The 24,022-nt window shown below is 44.2% G+C and overlaps 1 protein-coding gene and 1 long non-coding RNA gene across 4 annotated transcripts in view; one reads left to right on the top strand and one right to left on the bottom strand.

Annotated features, from left to right (window-relative positions):
* The window catches only part of LOC140711843 (uncharacterized), a 480,768-nt gene that overhangs the window by 297,194 nt on the left and 159,552 nt on the right, over window positions 1-24,022 (top strand). The gene's annotated exons all lie outside the window — the stretch shown is intronic.
* Window positions 10,630-22,343, bottom strand: LOC140711966 (pregnancy-specific beta-1-glycoprotein 2-like). 3 transcript variants are annotated; one of them, XM_073017261.1, is made up of 5 exons: window positions 22,280-22,343; window positions 20,680-21,039; window positions 14,431-14,709; window positions 11,446-11,721; window positions 10,630-11,051 (listed from the first exon to the last, which is right to left on the bottom strand). In XM_073017261.1, exons 1-5 carry the CDS (start codon window positions 22,341-22,343, stop codon window positions 10,759-10,761), a joined length of 1,272 nt encoding a protein of 423 aa, XP_072873362.1. In that variant the 3' UTR covers window positions 10,630-10,758. The 3 variants fall into 3 exon arrangements, with proteins under 3 accessions (XP_072873362.1, XP_072873363.1, XP_072873364.1); XM_073017262.1 differs by lacking the exon at window positions 11,446-11,721; XM_073017263.1 differs by lacking the exon at window positions 20,680-21,039.

Below are 24,022 nucleotides of genomic sequence, written 5' to 3'. Positions count from 1 at the left end.
GCATGTAACATGAGGTACTCTATAATTGTTTCTTCAAGGAATACATTATTTCTGTTGGAAAGTTGATGGGAGATGATTATATTCTTGCAGTTTTTTTCCCCTCTAACCACGTTTCTAGGTTGGTGATCAGTCCTCTGTCAATTCTCTACTGCACTCAGATATTTCAGAAAACTTTCAGATGTGAGAAAGGCTGATTGCTATTTTCTATGTCATTAGAACTTTAGACCTTCCCACCTTTTCATGGTTGCATCTTTTTCTCAGTGTCTCTGTTTTGGCAGCCATCAATGAGACCCTGCCAGGTCTCTATTGCAGGGACCTGATTGACAGAAGGCCCAGGTCAGTGCATTTCAAATTCACCACCTCCTTTGCACAGAAAGCTTCCTTCCCACAGGCTTCCAGCAAGGGTGTGAAAGCAAGCCTAGTTCTCTCAGGCTCTCTTTAACTTTAATGGGTGACTGGTTGGAGGACTCCCCATCAGCCTTCCAAAAACTCTCTTAGAACTGCATTGATACCTAAAACTTCTTTCTCTTTCTTCTTCACAGGAGTCAGCTTTGCATAGTGGTCTGTGGGTTTTCCCATACTACCTTCATGCCTGCCCCACATTCCCTCACAGGTGTCTTCCATGATAAATTATCTCATATGCCCAATCCCAACCGGGATGCATCTCAGTTGGTAAAAAGTAACATACCACTCTTGTTTCTTTGCACTTAGCTTTTTTCCTTTCTCTCCCACAAGTAGTCAGTAACCATGTCCTAGTGTTTTATGTGGTACCTCTTTTTCTATAGATATATGGAAATAGGTACTGTTGAGGGGCACGTCCTATGTGCCAGGTCCTGTGCTAAATACTTTACCTGTACCTCATTTAATTCACACAGTAACCCTGTCAGGTAGACATTATTTCCATTTGGCCAATGAAAAGACACAAGCTTAGAGTAGTGTAAAATCTCTCCTGGTGTCATATGGCTAGTAATAGGTGAATCTGAGATTTGATTCTAGGACTATTTGACCTCAAGGCCAATGATGATGGTAGTTATATAGCAGCTGACATTGGTTCGTCTGTGTGTGGCATCTTGTTTCATTGACTACATGAAACCTTTAAAAGAATGGTATGAAGCAAGCTCTCTCCTACTTCAGGATATGAAAGAAGAACAAACTAAACCCAAGTACAGTGATTGAAGGACACAATATGGATTAGAGTGCATAAAAATAAAATGGAGAATGGAAGAAGAATAGAGGAAATTAATGAAACCAAAGTTGATTCTTCAAAGTAAAATCAACAAAATTGACGACCATTAACTAGACTGACTAAGAAAAAAAGAGAGAAGATTAAAATTACTAAAATCAGAAATAAAAATGGAGTCCGAGCATGGTGGGTCATCTTTTAATCCTAGCATTTTGGAAGGTCACAATGGGAGGGTTTCTTGAGGCCAAGTGTTTGGACCAGCATAGGCAGTAAGCCATAGTCACGCCACTGTATTTCAGCCTCGCTGGCCTACAAAGTGAGAGCCTGTCTCTCTCTCTTAAAAAAAATAAAGAAAAAGGAAAAAAGAAAATGAAGTGATTACTATCAATTTTAATGAAATAATGATTATGAAAGTACTGTAAATAATTGTATGCCAATAAAATGGATAACCTAGATGAAATAGATAAATTCCTAGAAAAATACAAAAATATGAATAGAACTATAATCAGTAATAAGATTGAATCAGTAAAAGCATTTGATGAAATTCAGTATTTTTTCATAATAAAAGCATTCTAACTAAGAATGGAAGGAAACCACCTCAACATAAAGGTAATATGGGGAAAACCCAATGCTAACATCATACTCTGTGGAGAAAGACTGTTAGCTTTCCCTGTATGAGCAGGAACAAGACAAGGATGCTGCTTTTGACACTTCTATTCAATGTAGTATTGAAACGTCTTCTCAGAAAAATTAGGTAAGATTTTTAAAAAGACGTTCAAATGGGAAGAAAGGAGTAAAATTATTTCTGTTTGCAGATAACTTGAACTTATATGTAGAAAATCCTAAACATTGAACAAACCTATTAGAATTAATAAATGAATTCAGTAATGTTGCACAATACAAAATCAACGTTCAAACATCAGTCGTATTTCAATACACTAACCATGAACAATCTGAAGGGAAATTAAGAAAAACAATTTAGGGGGGCACAGCAAGATGGCCAAATAGGAACAGCTCCAGTCTCAAACTCCCAGCGCGAGTGACACAGAAGACAGGTGATTTCTGCATTTTCAACTGAGGTACTGGGTTCATCTCACTAGGGAGTGCGGGACAATCGGTGCTGGTCAGCTGCTGCAGCCCATCCAGCGAGAACTGAAGCAGGACGAGGCGTCACCTCACCTGGGAAGCACAAAGGGGAAGGGAATCCCTTTTCCTAGCCAGGGGAACTTAGACACACAACACCTGGAAAATCGGGTAACTCCCAACCACTACTGCGCTTTACCAAGGATCTTAGCAAACGGGCACACCAGCAGATTATACCCCACACCTGGCCGGGAGGGTCCCACATCCACAGTGCCTCCCTCATTGCTAGTACAGCAGTCTGTGATCTACCGGCAAGGCAGCAGCCAGGATGGGGGAGGGCTGCCTGCCATTGCTGAGGCTCAAGTAGGTAAACAAAGCCGCTAGGAACCTCGAACTGGGTGGAACTCACAGCAGCTCAAGGAGTCCTGCCTGTCTCTGTAGACTCCACCTCTGGGGACAGGGCACAGCTAAACAACAACAACAACAAGAAGAAGCAGCTGAAACCTCTGAAGACGCAAATGACTCTGTCTGACAGCTTTGAAGAGAGCAGTGGATCTCCCAACATGGACGTTGAGATCTGAGAACAGACAGACTGCCTGCTCAAGTGGGTCCCTAACCTCTGAGTAGCCTAACTGGGAGACATCCCCCACTAGGGGCAGACCTACACCCCACACCTCACACGGTGGAGTACACCCCTGAGAGGAAGCTTCCAAAGCAAGAATCAGACAGGTACACTCGCTGTTCAGCAATATTCTATCTTCTGCAGCCTCTGCTGCTGATACCCAGGCAAATAGAGTCTGGAGTGGACATCAAGCAATCTCCAACAGACCTACAGCTGAGGGTCCTGACTGCTAGAAGGAAAACTAACAAACAGGAAGGACACCTACACCAAAACCCCATCAGCATGTCACCATCATCAAAGACAAGAGGCAGATAAAACCACAAAGATGGGGAAAAAGCAGGGCAGAAAAGCTGGAAATTCAAAACATAAGAGTGCATCTCCCCCTGCAAAGGAACGCAGCTCATCGCCAGCAACGGATCAAAGCTGGATGGAGAATGACTTTGACGATATGAGAGAAGAAGTCTCCAGTCCATCAAACTTCTCAGAGCTAAAGGAGGAATTACGTACCCAGCGCAAAGAAACTAAAAATCTTGAAAAAAGAATGGAAGAATTGATAACTAGAATAATTAATGCAGAGAAGGCCATAAACGAACTGACAGAGATGAAAACCATGACACAAGAAATACGTGACAAATGTACAAGCTTCAGTAACCGACTCGATCAACTGGAAGAAAGAGTATCAGTGATCGAGGATCAAATGAATGAAATGAAGCAAGAAGAGAAATCTAAAGAAAAAAGAAGAAAAAGAAATGAACAAAGCCTGCAAGAAGTATGGGATTATGTAAAAAGACCAAATCTACGTCTGATTGGGGTGCCTGAAAGTGAGGGGGAAAATGGAACCAAGTTGGAAAATACTCTTCAGGATATCATCCAGGAGAACTTCCCCAACCTAGTAGGGCAGGCCAACATTCAAATTCAGGAAATACAGAGAATGCCACAAAGATACTCCTCGAGAAGAGCAACTGCAAGACACATAATTGTCAGATTCACCAAAGTTGAAATGAAGGAAAAAATCTTAAGGGCAGCCAGAAAGAAAGATCAGGTTACCCACAAAGGGAAGCCCAAAAGACTAACAGCAGATCTCTCGGCAGAAACTCTACAAGCCAGAAGAGAGTGGGGGCCAATATTCAACATTCTTAAAGAAAAGAATTTTAAACCCAGAATTTCATATCCAACCAAACTAAGTTTCATAAGTGAAGGAGAAATAAAATCCTTTACAGATAAGCAAATGCTTAGAGATTTTGTCACCACCAGGCCTGCCTTACAAGAGACCCTGAAGGAAGCACTAAACATGGAAAGGAACAACCAGTACCAGCCATTGCAAAAACATGCCAAAATGTAAAGACCATCGAGGCTAGGAAGAAACTGCATCAATTAACGAGCAAAATAACCAGTTAATATCATAATAGCAGGATCAAGTTCACACATAACAATATTAACCTTAAATGTAAATGGACTAAATGCTCCAATTAAAAGACACAGACTGGAAAACTGGATAAAGAGTTAAGACCCATCAGTTTGCCACATTCAGGAGACCCATCTCACATGCAGAGACATACATAGGCTCAAAATAAAGGGATGGAGGAAGATCTACCAAGGAAATAGAGAACAAAAAAAAGGAGGGGTTGCAATACTAGTCTCTGATAAAACAGACTTTAAACCATCAAAGATCAAAAGAGACAAAGAAGGCCATTACATAATGGTAAAGGGATCAATTCAACAGGAAGAGCTAACTATCCTAAATATATATGCACCCAATACAGGATCTCCCAGATTCAGAAAGCAAGTCCTTAGAGACTTACAAAGAGACTTAGACTCCCATACAATAATAATGGGAGACTTCAACACTCCACTGTCAACATTACACAGATCAACGAGACAGAAAGTTAACAAGGATATCCAGAAATTGAACTCATCTCTGCAGCAAGCAGGCCTAATAGACATCTACAGAACTCTCCACCCCAAATCAACAGAATATACATTCTACTCAGCACCACATCACACTTATTCCAAAATTGACCACATAGTTGGAAGTAAAGCACTCCTCAGCAAATGTACAAAAACAGAAATTATGACAAAATGTCTCTCAGGCCACAGTGCAATCAAACTAGAACTCAGGACTAAGAAACTCAACCAAAACCGCTCAACTATATGGAAACTGAATAACCTGCTCCTGAATGACTACTGGGTTCATAAGGAAATGAAGGAAGAAATAAAGATGTTCTTTGAAACCAATGAGAACAAAGATACAACATACCAGAATCTCTGGGACACATTTGAAGCAGTGTGTAGAGGGAAATTTAGAGCACCAAATGCCCACAAGAGAAAGCTGGAAAGATCTAAAATTGACACTCTAACATCACAATTAAAAGAGCTAGAAAAACAAGAGCAAACACATTCGAAAGCTAGCAGAAGGCAAGAAATAAGTAAGATCAGAGCAGAACTGAAGGAGATAGAGACACAAAAAACCCTCCAAAAAATCAATGAATCCAGGAGTTGGTTTTTTGAAAAGATCAACAAAATTGATAGACCGCTAGCAAGACTAATGAAGAAGAAAAGAGAGAAGAATCAAATAGGCGCAATGAAAAATGATAAAGGGGTTATCATTACCCACATCACAGAAATACAAACTACCATCAGAGAATATTATAAATACCTCTATGCAAATAAACTAGAAAATCTAGAAGAATTGGATAATTTCCTGGACATTTACACTCTTCCAAGACTAAACCAGGAAGAAGCTGAATTCCTGAATAGACCAAGAGCAGGCTCTGAAATTGAGGCAATAATTAATAGCCTACCCACCAAAAAAAGTCCAGGACCAGATGGATTCACAGCTGAATTCTACCAGAGGTACAAGGAGGAGCTGGTACCATTCCTTCTGAAACTATTCCAATCAATAGAAAAAGAGGGGATCCTCCCTAACTCATTTTAGGAGGACAACATCATCCTGATACCAAAGCCTGGCAGAGACACAACAAAAAAAGAGAATTTTAGACCAATATCCCTGATGAACATCGATGCAAAAATCCTCAATAAAATACTAGCAAACCAGATCCAGCAGCCCATCAAAAAGCTTATCCACCAAGATCAAGTGGGCTTCATCCCTGAGATGCAAGGCTGGTTCAACATATGCAAATCAATAAACGTAATCCAGCATATAAACAGAACCGAAGACCAAAACCACATGATTATCTCAATAGATGCAGAAAAGGCTTTTAACAAAATTCAACAGCCCTTCATGCTAAAAACTCTCAATAAATTCGGTATTGATGGAACATATCTCAAAATAATAGGAGCTATTTATGATAAACCCACAGCCAATATCATACTGAATGGGCAAAAACTGGAAAAATTCCCTTTGAAAACTGGCACAAGACAGGGATGTCCTCTCTCACCACTCTTACTCAACATAGTGTTGGAAGTTCTGGCTAGGGCAATCAGGCAAGAGAAAGAAATAAAGGGTATTCAGTTAGGAAAAGAAGAAGTCAAATTGTCCCTGTTTGCAGATGACATGATTGTATATTTAGAAAACCCCGTTGTCTCAGCCCAAAATCTCCTTAAGCTGATAAGAAACTTCAGCAAAGTCTCAGGATACAAAATCAATGTGCAAAAATCACAAGCATTCTTATACACCAGTTACAGAAAAATAGATAGCCAAATCACGAATGAACTTCCATTCACAATTGCTTCAAAGAGGATAAAATACCTAGGAATCTAACTTACAAGGGATGTAAAGGACCTCTTCAAGGAGAACTACAAACCACTGCTCAGTGAAATAAAAGAGGACACAAATGGAAGAACATACGATGCTAATGGATAGGAAGAATCAATATCTTAAAAATGGCCATATTGCCCAAGGTAATTTATAGATTCAATGCCATCCCCATCAAGCTACCAATGACTTTCTTCACAGAATTGGAAAAAACTCCAAAACAGAGATATAGACCAATGGAACAGAACAGAGCCCTCAGAAATAATACCACACATCTATAGCCATCTGATCTTTGACAAACCTGAGACAAACAAGAAATGGGGAAAGGATTCCCTATTTACTACGTGGTGCTGGGAAAATTGGCTAGCCGTAAGTAGAAAGCTGAATCTGGATCCTTTCCTTACTCCTTATACAAAAATTAATTCAAGATAGATTAGAGACTTAAATGTTAGACCTAATACCATAAAAACCCTAGAAGAAAACCTAGGTAATACCATTCAGGACATAGGCATGGGCAAGGACTTCATGTCTAAAACACCAAAAGCAGAGGCAACAAAAGCCAAAATTGACAAATGGGATCTCATTAAACTAAAGAGCTTCTGCACAGCAAAAGAAACTACCATCAGAGTGAACAGGCAACCTACAGAATGGGAGAACATTTTTGCAATCTACTCATTTGACAAAGGGCTAATATCCAGAACCTACAAAGAACTCAAACAAATTTACAAGAAAAAAAAAAAAAACCATCAAAAAGTGGGCAAAGGATATGAACAGACATTTCTCAAAAGAAGACATTCATACAGCCAACAGACACATGAAAAAATGCTGATCATCACTGACCATCAGAGAAATGCAAATCAAAACCACAATGAGATACCATCTCACACCAGTTAGAATGGCAGTCATTAAAAAGTCAGGAAACAACAGGTGTTGGAGAGGATGTGGAGAAATAGGAACACTTTTACACTGTTGGTGGGATTGTAAACTAGTTCAACCATTATGGAAAACAGTATGACGCTTCCTCAAGGATCTAGAACTAGAAGTACCATATGACCCACCCATCCAACTACTGGGTATATGCCCAAAGGATTATAAATCATGCTGCTATAAAGACACATGCACACGTATGTTTATTGTGGCACTATTCACAATAGCAAAGACTTGGAATCAACCCAAATGTCCATCAGTGATAGACTGGATTAAGAAAATGTGGCACATATACACTATGGAATACTATGCAGCCATAAAAATGGATGGGTTTGTGTGTCCTTTGTAGAGACATGGATGCAGCTGGAAACCATCATTCTCAGCAAAGTATCACAAGAACAGAAAACCAAACACCGCATGTTCTCACTCATAGGTGGGAACTGAACAATGAGATCACTTGGACTCGGGAAGGGGAACGTCACACACTGGGGCCTATCATGGGGAGGGGGGAGGGGGGAGGGATTGCACTGGGAGTTATACCTGATGTAAATGACAAGTCGATGGGTGCTGACGAGTTGATGGGTGCAGCACACCAACATGGCACAAGTATACATATGTAACAAACCTGCACGTTATGCACATGTACCCTAGAACTTAAAGTACAATAACAATTAAAAAAGGAAAACAATTTAATTTGTATTAATATCAAAAAGAATAAAATATTGAGGAATAAATTTAACCAAAGAGGTGAAATGATTATATCTGAAATCCATAAAATATTGCTTAATGATGACATCAATAAAATGAAAGACATTTTGTTTTCATGAATTAGAAGACTCACTATTGTTAGGAGGACAATGTTACCCAAAGTGAGCTGCAGATTCAATACAACTCCTTCAGAAACTCAGTGACATTTTTACACTAAAAGAAAAATGCGACCTAAAATTTATATTAAATCTCATGACTCTAAATAGACAAACAACTTTGAAGAGGAACAATGAGGCTGGAGGACTCACACTTCCTTATGTCAGCATTTACTACAAAGCCCCAATAACCGAAACAGTGTGGTACTGGCATAAAGGAGGACATAGAAATTAATGAGATAGAACAGAGAGCCCAGAAAGAAATACTTACACATATGGCCAAATGATTTTCATCGACTGTGCCAAGATCGTGCAATGGGGAAAGGACAGTGTTCTCACCAAATGATATTGGGAAAGCTGGATATCCAAGGGCAAGAATGAGTGGAACCTTTACCTAACACCATATACAAAAATTAACCCACAATAGATCAAAGATCTAAATGTAAGAGCAAAATCTATACAACTCTTAGAAGAAAACATAGGAGAAAAGCTTCACGATATTGGATTTCACAATGATTTATTGGTTGTAGCAACAAAAGCATAGGCAACAAATAAAATGGATAAATTGGACTTCATAAAAATCAAAATCTTTTATATATTGAAGAACATTATCAAGAAAGTAAAAAGGCAACCTATGAAATGAGAAAAATAATTGCAAATTATGAGTGTGAAAAGAAATTAATTTCCAGAATACATGAAAAACTACAAGTCAACAACAGCAAACATCCAGAAACCCAATTAAAAAATGAACAAATGATTAAAATAGAGTTTTCTCCAAAGAAGATATGCAAATATCCAATAAGCCCATGCAGAGTTCCTCAGCGTCATGAATACATAGAGATATGCAAATCAAAACCACAATGTGACACCACCTCACACACTTTAGGATGCCTTTGATAAACAACAATGACAGCAACACAAAACAACAAGTGTTTTCAAATAGATGGAAAAATTGGAGCTCTAGTGCATTGCTGATGGGAATGGGAAATGTTATACCCACTGTAAAAAGTGGTGTGGCTGTTTCTCAAAAAATTAAACAATAAATTATCATTCGACCCAGCAATTCCACTTCTGGACATACTGCCTATAGAATGGAAGGAAATTTGAACAAATATTTGTACATTGATGTTCAGAGAAGCATTACTTACAATAGCCAAAAAATGGAAACAACAGAAAAGTCCATGGAAAGATAAGTAGGTAGGCAAATGAGGTATATCTCTACATCGAAATGTTATTCAACCTTAACAAGGAATAAAATTCCTATACACCGTGCAAAGTGGATGAACCTTGAAGACATCATGCTAACTGAAATAAGCCAGACACGAAAGGATAATTATTCTATAATTCCATTTATAAAAGATAGAATAGCCAGTTACATAGAGACAGAAAGTAGAATGGTATGTGCTAAGGGATAGGGGGAGAAGAAGTGAGAGTTACTGTTTATAGGGTATAGAGGTTTAATATGGTAAAAGGAAAAAGTTCTGGAAATGGATAGTGTTACAGTTACACAACACTAAATTGCATACGTAGAAATAGTTAATGATAAGTCTTATATTAGATATATATAAAGTGTCCTGGTAATCTTACACTCTATAAATACACACTTTTTTCATTGCCCCTTTCCTGCTATGCAGAGTCCCAGAGGTGAATCTCTCTATTTATTCAAGTGTGCATCACTCACTGTCCTCTGTGGTCCCACATGCAGTGCCCACAGCCTCATACAGCCGGTGACTTCAGAGCCAGGACACAGCTCAAGAGTCTTCCGCGAGGCTCCCTCTCTTCTTATTTCCCTGCAGCCTAGGCTTCACTTCAACTGGCAGCTCGATTTAGCCGAATTCAGGACAGTCCACCAGGGCTTTTTCTCCACACATGCTGGTCTCACCCCAGGTGGAGTCAGGCAGGGCCAGTCACCAGAGAAGCCCAGAGCAGAGAAGGCAGCAGTCTGAGCTGCTCTTCCCTCATCCAAGGGGCTTCCTCCTCTCATTTGAGGGAAAAATGTGAGCTTGTTTCAAAGCCTCAGATGTTCCTTGTAGCTCATGGAGTAGGTAAAAGGAAACAAAGACGTGGCAGAAAGGGATGTGTTGATGACAGCGAGAAGCAGCGTGACCTTGAGGACTCTCCTTCTTGTCCTTCTGTGAAGCCTCTTCCAACAGAGGGCTCAGGGCTGACAAAGCCCCCTCCCTACCCTTGTCAGAATGGACACAAAGTCAGCCATGAGAAAACAGGAAAACAAGGAGAAGAGAGTCTGTAGAGACAATTTAGGAGGGTTCAAAAGGAGAATTTAGGATTTGCTTCTGCCCATGGGACACAGACTGGGAATAAAAATGTTTTCCTGACTCTTCTCTGAAAACCAGATAGACTCCACCTAAAACCCTGTTGACAATGATGCAGGTATCCACTTACCTGAGACTCTGATCGACTTGAATGTAGAACATTCGCTGCCAGTGGCTGAGTTACGAACAGAGCAACGATAGAGCCCGCTATGCTTTGTAGTAATTTGGGGGATATAGATCCTTGGTCCTGATTGCAGAAACCTCCCATTTATCGTCCAAGTATACTCTGCCGGTGGATTAGAGTCCGTGAGGCAGTACAAGTAGAGGTTTTGTCCTGAACGGTAGTTGGTCCGTGAAGGGAAAATGCTGGGGATGTCTGGACCATCTGGAGTAAAGGCAATAAAGCCACAGGTGATGTCATCCAAGGGAAGGGGATGCTCCTGGTCTCTTAAATTGACACAGTGTCCCCCTGAGCCAAGACACACCCTCAAGTCCCAGCCAAACCCCTTCTGTGTTCACTGAGCCAAGGCCTGAGGTATTCACCTGTTTCTCCCATCACAGGCTGTAGACCCCAAGTCTCCCATGACAAGAGCATCTCTTCCCTTATATTCTTGGTTAAGGCTGTGCCTACCCAGGTTTTCCAGGGCAAGGAGTCATGTCCCACTCGGGTGTCCAGAAATAAAATTGTCTGTAAGTGGACCTGAGACAGACTGAGATGTCTGGACTCTGGTAGTTTGGATTTAAGCTGGTGGCCTGACCCAGACAGGAAACAAAGATACAGAGGACATCCAGGGTGACTGGGTCACTGCAGATGCTAGCAACTCGGTCCCATATTTCACATTCATAGGTTCCTGTGTCATTTCTTGTGACATTGGGTAGAATGAGGATTCTGATTTTACCGGGTTGCTTTAGCCTGGGACTGACCGGGAGGCTCTGACCATTTACCCACCACATGTAGGTGTAGCCCTGAGTCTTAGGTTCACAAGTTAAGGCTACAGCGTTCTTATTCTCCATGGGGTTGATGTTGCTGGTGATGTAGGACTTGCACAGCTCTGCTGTGTGGACAGCAGAGAGAAGATTGTCCGGTGTGGCACCTTTGATTCCTCCACAGGCATCCTTCAATCAGAGTTGGCATCTCCCACCTGTCAGCCCTCCTGAGTCCTTGAAAGTCAACAGCTGGTGCATGTGGCATTAGACAGATGCATGATGATCTAAAGGCTCAAAGACTGTGAGGCCGCCTGCTCTGTCTTAGGGAAGCACAGACTTTCTCAAGTGTGAATTGAGCAGCAGTTGGGTCACGGACAGATACATCAGTGGGAGTCACAGGCCCAGGTACCCCTCCAAGTCCTTCTCTAATCAGCTGACTGGCTGGCTCACCTTGGGTTCCTTACCTGGAATGTGCAACTGCTGGGCCCCTTCCAAATTCCATCCTACTCTGCCCCCCAAGATGTGATTTCTCTGCAGTTTCCATTTCCAAGGATATTCTAGAGATGAGTAATAATGGGACTTCCCATTGTCCTGAAACCCTGAAGATACTGAGTAGCCTGGCCTGGGACTGGATGTTTCAGCAGAAATAAGACAAGGGAGACCAGAGTCAAGCCTGGAGGTCAGTTCAGTCATCAGGCAGTGGAGGCACAAGGTGGGGCAGTTTTCTGCAGGTGTTTCATGATGACTTACTTGAGCCAGTGACCTCCAAAGATAGAGCAGAGTGCAGGAAATGATCTAGAAAGAGTAAAGGGGACAGGGAAGAGCTGGTGGCTTGGGACCAGAACCATGTTCCCTGTTTTGGGTTCTTTAAGTTTCCTCTCCTTCTGCAGAGGACAGGTAAGGACTATGTGGATCCTTCCAGAAACACATGTCGACATTTGCAAATGCAGAACGGACTGGTGGAAAGGGTGGGAATGCAGTGCTGGAAATGTGGTCCTCATGGACCCTGTGTGTTTGATGGATATGAGACAAATTTGGGGAGAAGTTTTGAATATTCTCTTTCATTGGACCCTCTACTCTCTGATTCCATGGGTTTGACTACTCTAGGGACATCATGTAAGTGGATTCCAGAGTAAATCTGAGAAGAGACTGCTGCTTGCCAGGAACTGGGGGTGGGGAGAATCAGAAGTTGTCCATGGGTGTGTGGTTTCAGTTATGCAAGACAGGAAGGTTCTAGAGATCTGCTGTACAGCTCGATGCCTACAGTTCACACAGATTGAGTATTTCTTATGCAAAAGACTTAGGACAAAAAGTGTGTTGGATTTTTGACATTTCTTGATTCTGAACTCTTTGTCATATACTTACTGGTTTAGCATCCCAAATCTGAAGGATTCAAAATCTAAAATGTTCCAGTGAGCATTTCTTTTCAACATCAGATTGGTACGCCAAAGTGGGAGGTGATAGGCCCAAATACTTTCTTGCCCTTTTTTTTCCTCTCATCATGTTTCTAGCTTGGTAATTAGTTTTTGGTCAGTTCCATACTGACCAAGCTGCACTCCTATATTTTTGAGGACTTTGGGATTTGAGAGAGGCTGATTGCTACTTTCTATGTCATCAAAACTTTCCAACTTTTCATGGTTGCATCTTTTTCTCAGTGACTCTGTTGTGGCCATCATTAATAAGAGTCCGCCAGGTCAGATTTAATACAGATTTTTGTAATTCTGCAAAAAATGTTACTGGGATTCTGGTAGGGGTTGCATTGAATCTGCAGCTCACTTTTGGTAGTATTGTCATCCTAACAATATTGATTTTTCCATTCCATGAAAATGAAATGTCTTTCCATATATTGATGTCATCTTTAATTTCTTTCAGTAATGTTTTGGAGTTATCAGGGTATAATCCTTTGATCTTTTTGGTTAAACTTATTCCAAAATATTTTATTCCTTTTGATGTTAATGTGAATTGAAATTATTTTCTTAATTTCCTTTCAGATTGTTCACTGTCAGTGTGTAGTCTAAAGAATGATCTAGAAAGAGTCAAGGGGACAGGCAAAAGCTGGCGGTTTTGAAGAAGAAACATATTCCCTGTCCTGGGTTTTTGATTTTCCCTCTCCCTTAGCAGAGTGCAGGTGGCTCTTCCCTGAGAGCCAGATAGAATTCACTGGAAAACATATTGCCAGTGCTCCAGGGATCCACTTACAAGGAACTACGATCGTTTTGATTATGAGATTTGTCCCACCAGCGACTGAGTTATGGATGAAACAGACATAGACCCCTGTATGTTTTAGTGATCAGCGGGATAAAGAACACTTGTGCTGATTGCTGAAACGTCCCATCAGTCAACCAAGAATGCTCTGCCAGTGGGTGAGAGTCTGTGAGGCAGGAGAGCTTGGGACTTCCCCTGTGTGCTAATAGGTGTATGAAGAAGAAATGGTGGGAGCATCCAGGCCATCTGGAGCAAAGAGAATAAAGGTACAGTTGATGTTGTCAGAGGGAAGGGAAAATCCTGGTCTGTGGAAGGGCCACGGTGACCCTGTGACCTAAGTCACAACACTGAACTCCCAGCCAAATCCCTGCTGTGTTCACTGATCTGGAGCCTGAGACATTCACCTGTTTTTCCCATCGTAAGCTGTGGACCCTGAGTCTCCCATGACAGGAGCAGCCTCTTCTCTCCCATTGGTGATCAAGCCAAAGCCTACTCTTAGTAGTCATGGTCAGCTTTGATATCCAGGGGTAAAGGTCTCTGTACTTGCACCCGAGAAGGACTGAGAGGCCTGGCCTCTGGTCATGTGTATTTGGGATGGCAGCCTGGCTCACAGAGGAACAGAAGATACTCACAGAGGAGATTCAGGGTGACTGGGTCACTGCGGCTGGAACTCACTGGGTTCTTCATTTCACATTCATAGGGTCCTGCAGTATCCTTTGTGACATTAAATAGAACGAGGGTCCTGTTGTTTTCGGACAACTGCAACTTGCGACTGATAGGGAGGCTCTGACCATTTATCCACCACAGGTAGCTTACATCCTGAGTGTCAGGATCACAGGATAAGATCACAGTCTCCGTGGCCTCCCTGGGGTTTAAGTTGCTGCTGGAGATGGAGGGCTTGGGAGTCTCCACTGTGGAGATAACAGAGAGAAGATTGTCCTGTGTGGCACCTTTGATTCCTCCAAAGACATTTTTCAATCAGAGATGGCATTTCCCACCTCTCAACCCAACCAAGTCCCTAAAAGCCCATGGCAGGTGTGTGTGTTACAAGAGTGATGCATGGCAATCTGAGGGCTCAGAGATTGTGAGGCTGCCTGTTTTATGTGGGAGAAGCACAGACATTCTCAAGTGAGAATTGAGCGGCAGCATTGGGTCATGGAAAGACACATGACCAGCAGTCACAGCCCCTGGTGCCTCTCTGAGTCTCTCCCTCTCCAACTGCCTGCCTGGCCCACCCTGTGGTCCTCACCTGCAGCATGCAGTGCTGGAATCTTCTTAGTTTCAGTCTTACTTTGTCCCCAAGGTATGTTTTCTCTGCAGCTTCCCTTTCAAGGACATCCTAGAGATGGATGATGGAACTTCCCATTGTCCTTAAACCCTTTGGGTATAGGGAAGCCTGGCCTGGACTGGGTAATTCAGCAGAAATAACACAGGGGAGACCAGAGTCAAGCCTGGAGGTCAGTTCAGTCATCAGGCAGTGGAGCCACAAGGTGGGGCAGTTTTCTCAGCTGTCTCATAGTGACTGACTTGAGCCAGTGACCTCTAAAGATAGAGCAGAGTCCAAGGAATGACCTACAAAGAGTGAAGGGTACAGGCAAGAGTTCATAGCTTTGGACCAAGACCATGTTCCCTGTTCTGTGTCCATGATGTTCCCTTCCCCCTGTAGAAGGCAGGTGAGCACCATGTGGATCTTTCTAGAAATACATGGGGATGTTTGCAAATGCAGAACTGACTGGTGGAAAGGGCGAACATGAACTGATGGAAGTCTGGCCCTCATGGACCCTATGTGTTTGGTGGCTATTAGACCAATATTTGGGAAGAAGTCTTGCAGATGCTTTCTCTCATTAGATATTCTACTCTCTGATTCTATGAGTTTGACTACTCTATGTACCTCATTTCAGCAGATTCCAGACTGAATCAGAGAGTAGAATAGTAATTTACAGGAGCTGTGGTCAGGGGAATAGGGCATTGTTCCATGGTTGTGTGGTTTCAGTTAGGCAGGTTGAGGATGTTCTAGAGATCTCCTGTACAGCTTCATGCCTATAGTTCATGCAGATAAAGTGTTCCTTATGCAGAAAGCTTAAAACCAAGTGTTTTGGAATTCTAACTTTTTTTTATTTTGGAATATTTGCAGTAGATGTACTGGGTTAGCATCCCACATCTGAAAAATTTGAAATCCAAAATGCTCCAGTGAGCACTTCTTTTTAGCATCACATCAGTGGTCAGAAGTGTTGGATTTTGGAGCATTTCAGATTTTGAATTTGCAGATTTGGGATGCTCAATTTGTAATACTGTAATTTTCCTAAAAAAGTTCTCTGGAGTTTAGACCTCATGTTATGTTCTGACTCTAGTAACAAAAAAACAAAAACAAAAACAAAAACACTTTTGGAGGAAACATTAAAATGTTGTCATAAGTGGAAATTTTTACTGATGATCCAAACATCTAAGATCAATTGCCGGTAGTAGTATTTCTCTTGATACCCAATTAAGGTTTAGGTGTGGGGTGAATTCCAGCAGGATCACATTATGCTCAAAGAAAGATACCAACCGTGATTTGAAATTAGCAAGTCCTTAAGTAGAGAGAGTCCCGTTAAAAGGACAGAACTGGTCAGAGTGTCAATTACATAAAGGGAGGAATGATGCCGAATTAAAAGAAGTGATGTGTGTTATGGTAGTAAATATAGAAGGAACTTCCTGTTTCTAATTTCTGTGCAGAGTTAGGAAAAATGGGGAGGAGCCCAGAACAGGTATGTGAAATGCTGTCTTCATTTTCTCTTAACCTCAGGAAATACAACTTGAGTTTCAGTTTGTGTGAATTAGGAAGAGTCTAAGTGAGACGCCAATGGCTCATGTGTCCCCAACACGAAGAACCCCACCTTATGAAAATGGCATCATCATGAGGAAACAGTTGTATGTGGCACAGGCACTAAAACCACCAGATAGCACCCACCTGGCCACCTGCAACAGGTCCCCGAAACTACCAGTATTCCCATTACGTGTATGTTACAGCCTTGGTAGTTGTCCTGCAACTACAAAGTTTAAAAATTGCTATAATCAATGCAAAATGTTGAATATGAAGTAGAATATGTTGTTCCACTTTTTGCCCCCCACTCTTTTTGAACTTTCCTGTTTCACTTTTGGAGGTTTCTATCGACACATCCTCAAGCTAGGGATTCTTTCCTCAGCTGTGTGGAGTCTACCAGTAAGCATCAAAAGCATTCTTCATTTCTCTAACAGCACTTTTTGTTGTTTTTTTTTTTCTGAGACGCAGTCTCGCTCTGCTGCCCAGGTTGCAGTGCAATGGCATGATCTTGGCTCACTGCAAGCTCCGCCTCCCTGGTTCACGCCATTCTGCCGCCTCAGCCTCCCAAGGAGCTGGGACTACAGGCGCCCGACACCACGCCTGGCTAATTTTTTTGTATTTTTAGTAGAGACGGGGTTTCACCGTGTTAGCCAGGATGGTCTCGATCTCCTGACCTTGTGATCTGCTCGCCTCAGACTCCCAAAGTGCTGGGATTACAGGCGTGAGCCACTGTGCCTGGCCATCTCTGAGGGATTTTAACGAGTTGTTGACTTTTGAGATTGTTCAGCTTTTTACTTACTGTTAGAACCGAGTGACAAATTTCAAGCTTCTTTTTTTTTTTTTTTTTCTTTTTGAGACGGAGTCCCGCTCTGTCGCCCAGGCTGGAGTGCAGTGGCCAGATCCCAGCTCACTAAAGCTCCGCCTCCCTGGTGTACGCCATTCTCCTGCCTCAGCCTCCCCGAGTAGCTGGGACTACAGGCGCCCGCCACCTCGCCCGGCTAGTTTTTTGTATTTTTAGTAGAGACGGGGTTTCACTGTGTTAGCCAGGATGATCTCCATCTTCTGACCTCGTGATCCACCCGTCTCGGCCTCCCAAAGTGCTGGGATTACAGGCTTGAGCCACCGCGCCCAGCCTCAAGCTTCCTTATGCCTGACAGGAAACCAGAAAACTCTAGGAAGTGAGTGGGAATGTGAGCTCCATAGTAGGTTGAGGATGGAGTCACGAGTGAAATGGGTGAAATCAGCCCGGGGGCTTTGGAGACTGCAGGACTGTCCAGCCTCTGACACCCTGGTGAGTCAGTGCAAAGATTACAACAGTGAGAGCAAACTGGCATGGCTGACTCCATCTGGCATCTAGTCTCAGGCTGGCTGTCCTCACTCATTCCTGGACATAGGCCAGGCTAACCATGGGAGGAATTTAGTTTATGCATTAACTTTGAAGAAACAATGATAATAGTTTCTCCATAAAACTAATTCCCTTATTTTGTCCAGGGATTGCCTTTGTAAAACTGGTGAAAGACCATGAGACTAAGATTATAGGAGGGAACTGAATTCTGCTAAAATGGAGGCACAGTTTCTATAATCCCTTACTGCTCAAATGTCATTTGACCAGAGTTTACAAAATTTGTAACTCATTGCTCCTATAGATAACATCACTATTGTAGAACCTGAGATTGGTCTTTTGAGATGTTTCTCATTCTTTGCATTCTGGTAACCCACTGACCTCATCCATACCCATGACTAATGGCTCAGCCAGTCACGTGGTCCCCACCTAGAGTCAGATTCGAGCACAAACAGATCATTTCCCTCCCCGCATGATTCCATCCCCAAACAATCAGCAGTACCCATTTTTTAGTCCTGTGCCCCTGAAACTATCCTTGAAAATCTCTAACCCCTGATCCACTAGGGAGGCTGATTTGAGTAATAATATACCTCCGTCCTCCTGTTTGGCAGACTTGGAGTCATTAAAATCTTCATTTACTGCAAATCACCATCAGGATAAATTGGTTTTGTTTGTGCAGGAGGCCAGAAGAACATGTCTGGGAATTATAAGAGTGGATGGAGGAGCTGCCTATCCCTGTTTCATGGTCTTGTCCACAGATCAGCCTCACAAAAGAAAGAGCCCTGGGTGGGGATACAGTGGAAGCTTATTCTCTTAGTGACCTGGGGACATTGGCTTGAGATGAAGCCTGGCAGGAGTGGCAACTCAAGGTGGTTTCTGTGTCTTTCCTATTTCCTGGGAGGTGGACCAGGCCACACTGTTAGCAGGAAGGGAACAGAACAGTCAGCCTAGTTGGAGGGATTGTCTGGGGAAGAGCTAGGGGTGGAGGAAGAAGCTGTGCAGGACAGGGCTTGCCAGTTAGAATGAAGTGGGAGGAAGATGAGGGACCAGAGAAGCAGAGAGAGGCAGAGATAGCATGGCAGTGAACAGCGGGGGTTACAGTGACTTCAGAGAACCCAGGGACCAGGTGCCCCCATTTCCACAGTCCAGCACCAGGGAGCCCTGATAACCCTCCAGTGACCAAAGAGCTTCAGAGTTATACATGAGGTGGGGTGGCTTTAGGGGCAAGAGGTAGTGGGGGCATGAAACATGGGTGTCAGCCTCTGAAGGACAAGGGACAGGTGTGGCTAGAACTTCCTAGGATTCTGCATCCAAGATACAGTCTAAAGAGGTTATGGATCATTCATTTCTTCATTCAATTCCTTCATTTGTTATGTGAGAGCTCCTGAGTGTGTGTCTCTCACTGGGCCTGTGCTGGTGCGGGGTGTGTGTCGGGGGAACGGAAACAAGGTCTTCTCCTTTATCCTGTTCTGCCAGTGACACAGACACTTTGGGAAACAGGATTTCAGGTTCAGTGATAGGGGTTAAGATCTGAGGGGGAGGCCTGGACATTTTTTGCACTGACTCTGACAGTTAAGGCAGGTGATTTAGTTCTGGAGAACAGACTAATCAGCTGACCATTTGCTCTCACTCCTCTGAGGTTTGGATGCCAAAGATGAGAGGATTTGAGCCAATAAATGACTATGGGGTCCTTGGAATCCAATAAGATGTCACTTCTGGTGGAGGAGAGGATGGGCCTGTAGCTGCAGACAGACCTCATGTGACCCTGATCTGTCTTTTTTGTTTGTGTGACTCTGGTTCAGTGACTGTACCTTTCTGTGCCTCAGTTTTCTCTCAGTCATATAAGCTAAATGGCAAATGGACTGTGGCTTTTCATGCTATCAGTGAATAAATTGAAAATTCTTCACAGTCACCTGACCTAATGCTTGACACAGTGGAGGTGTTCACACAAACAGCATTTATTATTATTCACTCTCATGAGAGAGCACCTTTAGGTCAGATCCCTGTGGACAAACTACTGCCAGGTATATTTTCTCTCTTCTGTTTCTGCTTCGGGGACATTAGAGTTTCTATGTCGTGTCCTAAGCCTTGCAAAGCAGTTGGCTGATGGTCTAGAAAGCTTGTCTTTCTGTCCTCTCCACTCTGAGTCTCAGGTGAAGAAAGCTCTGTCCTTGCCCAGATGAGGTTCTGAGGGCTGAGCCCTGGCAGTGAGCAGCTCCAGGAGACACAGTCCTCAGATCGCTGGTGAATCCCCGGTTCCAGTAAGCCCTGCCACAACCCAGCCCTGGTGCAGGCTCCTCAGCTTTATCTGGAGTAAGGATTTAGGGACAGGGGTCTGGGGTTGAGGCCTCTCAGGCTGAGCTTCTCTGAGAGTATCTCAGGGGGCCTCTTAGGCAAAGCCCTACTCAGTTCTCCAGGGTCTTTCTCAGGGTCAAGTTTATGAAGAGGACATGAGGTGCTTGGCTGAGACTGATCTCCTCCTGCTGAGCACCCCCCCCCCCCCTTCAGACTGTCCTTCCTGTGCAGCAAGTGTCTGCAGGCTCTGGAGGCAGGAAAGGAATTCTGATCTGTTGAGGTTTCTCTTCTCTGTGTGTGTCCTGCACTAAATGCCAAAACCCCAACATGGGACATAATGCAGAGAGGGACACAGGCACAGTCCAGGCCTGACAATCCTGTGTGTGCAAAGTAGAATTGACCCCACCCCCCAACACCCAGGGATCATGTGGAATCACTCACGGTATAAGGTGAAATGTCCAGTTACTCCTTCAGTCCCTTCACCTCGCTTTATGATTTCTACGGTGTAGGATCCTGCATCCTTCTGGTTGACACTCTGGATCAGCAGGGATGCATTGGAATATACTGTTTCTCGTCCACTGTATGCAGGCCCAAATATAAGCATTTCAGTGTCTATTGCATATGCTGTAATGTAATACTGGAGGTCCATTATTTGCCCTTTGTACCAGATGTAGCCAGCAACATTCTGGGGCAAATTGTGGACAAGTAGAAGAATATCCTTCCCCTCAGAAACTTTGGTTGGCTGAGCTTCAATCCTGACTTGTGCAGTGGTGGGCGGGTTCCAGAAGATTAAAAGTGATGCTAGGAGGTGGAGAGAGCATCAGTCAATATTGAGACCTATGTATTGGGATGAAAAGATGGGGCCCTGGGTCCTGAGATGATCTCTTCAATCATCAGCCTTGAAGACACACACAGACACAAACACACACACACACACACACCTTTTTTTGTGTGTGTGTGATTGTATGTTTGTGTCCTACTGTCCTACTGGGTCAAGGTCAGCGGCACGACCCCCATTCCTTCAACCCTTCTGACCTCGGCATTTTTCTCTTTGGAATCCTCTTCCCCAAGGGTCTGCATGACTCCCTCCACACTGCCCTCAGGTCCTGCTCACATCAGGGCATCGTTAGACTTCTTTCCTGACACTTCCTTCAGAGACTCTGGGTCTTCCCTTTCTGACTTTTCCGTGCTCTGCTCCCTCCGGAGCTCTTGTCAACACCTGACCTCACATTCCAGATCTCTTTGCATGTCTGTTTTCCTGCCCATGAGAGCATGAACTCCATGAGGACAGGGATGTTTGTGATCTTGGTTGCACCCCAGTGCCTGGGACAGGCTGCAGACTCCTGTGGATGTGAGAGTTCCAAGGACCCTCCATGCCTGGGTTTTTTTTTTTCTTTACCCAGTGGTTGATGTTTTTTGCTGAGGACAGTGTTTCATGCCCTCCTTATATTTTCATTTAAAGTGTCATCTCATAATAGTTATTATTATCATTTTCCAAAATGTGGTGGCCAGTGATGATTAACCAGGAAAAGGGAGCACTTCAGATTTTCCTACCTCTTACCAATTCCAGTTCAATGTGATTTTCCTGTTTTGACCCCTGTCCCTCTGTGTTATATTTTCCCCCATCCAGACTCCAACAAAGCCTTCTTTCCTGTTTTTTTGTTTTTTTTTTTTTTTTTTTTTTTTTTTTTTCTTTTGAGATGGAGTCTCATACTGTCGCCCAGGCTGGCGTGCTGTGGTGCAATCTCGGCTCACTGCAACTTCTGCCTCCCAGGTTCGTGCAATTCTCCTGCCTCAGCCTCCCAAGTAGCTAGGATTACAGGAGCACACCACCACATCTGGTTAATTTTTTGTATTTTTAGTAGAGACGGGGCTTCACTGTGTTGACCAGACTGGTGTTGAACTCCTGAACTCATGATCCACCCACCTCAGCCTCCCAAAGTGCTGACTTTTATTTTTTAGAACCCCATCCTCTCCAGGAAATCCCATCCAATCATTCTGCTTCCTCCTCCTGTCCTCTCCCAGGAAGTTCTCTCCTCACCTGTGAGCAGGAGCTCCTTCCAGGTGATGTGCAGTGTACAGGGAGGTGCTGAGAGGGGCCCCATGGTCTGTGCTGCCTGCGTGTTCTCCTCTGTGGAGATGAGCCTGGGATCCAGAAACTTTCTGAGCACGGCTGTCAGCTGTGCTGTCCTTCCTCTTTCTGTGCTGAGCCTCTTCCCGGGGCAGGAGCACTTCTCAGGCTCATGGGCGGCGTCTGTGCCCAGGACACCTCTCTGTCCCCTCCCCTCTCAGTCCTGCCTCCTTGTCCCTCCTTCTCTTTTTCCTTTTGTCTGTGTGTCAGGTCCCTGGGAATTGTGGAGGCCTCTGCCTTTTTCAGCACTGATTCTGTCACCAAACCTCGGCAGACACTATCTGCAGAAACACAAACATACACACACAAAAGAGACACACACAGGCACACACATACCTTGTAGGTTGGGCAACCACAGTCCTGGGCCTCAGTCTCCTGCTGTTCCCATGGCTCTGGGTCGGGGTACACGTTCGCGTCCTTTGCCCTCTTTCATCCCCATCTGGCTCTCCCCTTCAGTGCAGGAGGCTGGAGCTGCACCAGATCCCTGTCACAGGGACATCCCATTGTGCTGTGGGTGAGCTGTGTGTTGCCTGGTGACAGGGACCCTTCCTTTCTCTAATTGTGTCTAGCTTGGCTGCAGCTTCCAGGGATGGACATTCAGGACCTGGGTGTCCCAGAGGAAACTGTCCTTCCTGGAGGTGTGCAGAGTGAATCTCTCATGCCTCTTGGGAGGAGAGGCCTGTGCTGGTTGCTCAGTGGGGGCTGTGAGTCCCACGGTCAAATGGACAATTCTCAGTCACTCTGTTGCTCTCTGGGGTCTGGTGGCTGAGCTGGGGCTCAAGGTTTCTCATTTCTTCCTGACCATTTTTGGTGTCCTCTCTTCTCTGCCCAGCTGATTGTCCTGTGATCACCATACCTTCCCCGTAGTGGTGCAGGAGGAAGTGGGGAGTTACCCAATAAGCCCTTGGTACATGGCTGGTTGAGACACAGGAAAGAGAGCCTGGGACAGAGCAGGGGTTCAGAGCTGGAGAGATTTCATCCCGACTTACTCCGTGCTCATGATGGGCTCAGCCCTCCATGTGCTGACATACCCAAGGGTCTGTCCTGAGGGTTTTGACCTGGCCAAGTTGCTCTCTGTAGAGGAGGAGCAGGCAGTCACCAGAGAATCTGTTTGGAGGGACGTTGCTCACCCAGGAGAGGGTGGGTGGGGGTGAGTTTTGTTCTGGAACAAAGAGCAATAATACTCCCTTCTCCCAGCAGGGACACAGGAGAGGTCTGTCTTCCCAAGGGACAGCCAGGGGTAGGTGCCCACATCCTGGATCTTGCCTGTATGTGAGCATCACACGGGCTCTGAGCCCACGGGGTGCAGCGGGCAGACAGGTCACAGGGTGCCTGACTGATTCCCAGGAGGCTGTGGGCCCTCAGGCAGCCGCTGTTCTGTGTCAGCGCTAGGCTTGGCCTGGGATGCCCCAGAGAACAGGACAGATGGAGCACGGGCGGACATTTAGGGAGCAGTGACAGAAAGAGTTGATGAGAATGGAGGGAGGTCACCAGGGGAAAGCGCACAGTGTGGTGTCACCTGCACCAGAGCTGCCCTGGGAAATGTCTTTTTACCTGAGCCCAGGGAAGGAGCAGGTGTGTAGGGCAGGGGCTGCCTGCAGAGGGAGTGGTGTTAGGTTGGCGGCCGCCAGGTCAGGGAGGAGATGACACAGT

Source organism: Chlorocebus sabaeus, chromosome 6, assembly GCF_047675955.1.
Source record: "Chlorocebus sabaeus isolate Y175 chromosome 6, mChlSab1.0.hap1, whole genome shotgun sequence".
Lineage (NCBI taxonomy): Eukaryota > Metazoa > Chordata > Mammalia > Primates > Cercopithecidae > Chlorocebus > Chlorocebus sabaeus.
The sequence above is the reverse complement of the archived record's forward strand: the minus strand, read 5'-3'. Positions and strand labels throughout refer to the sequence as shown.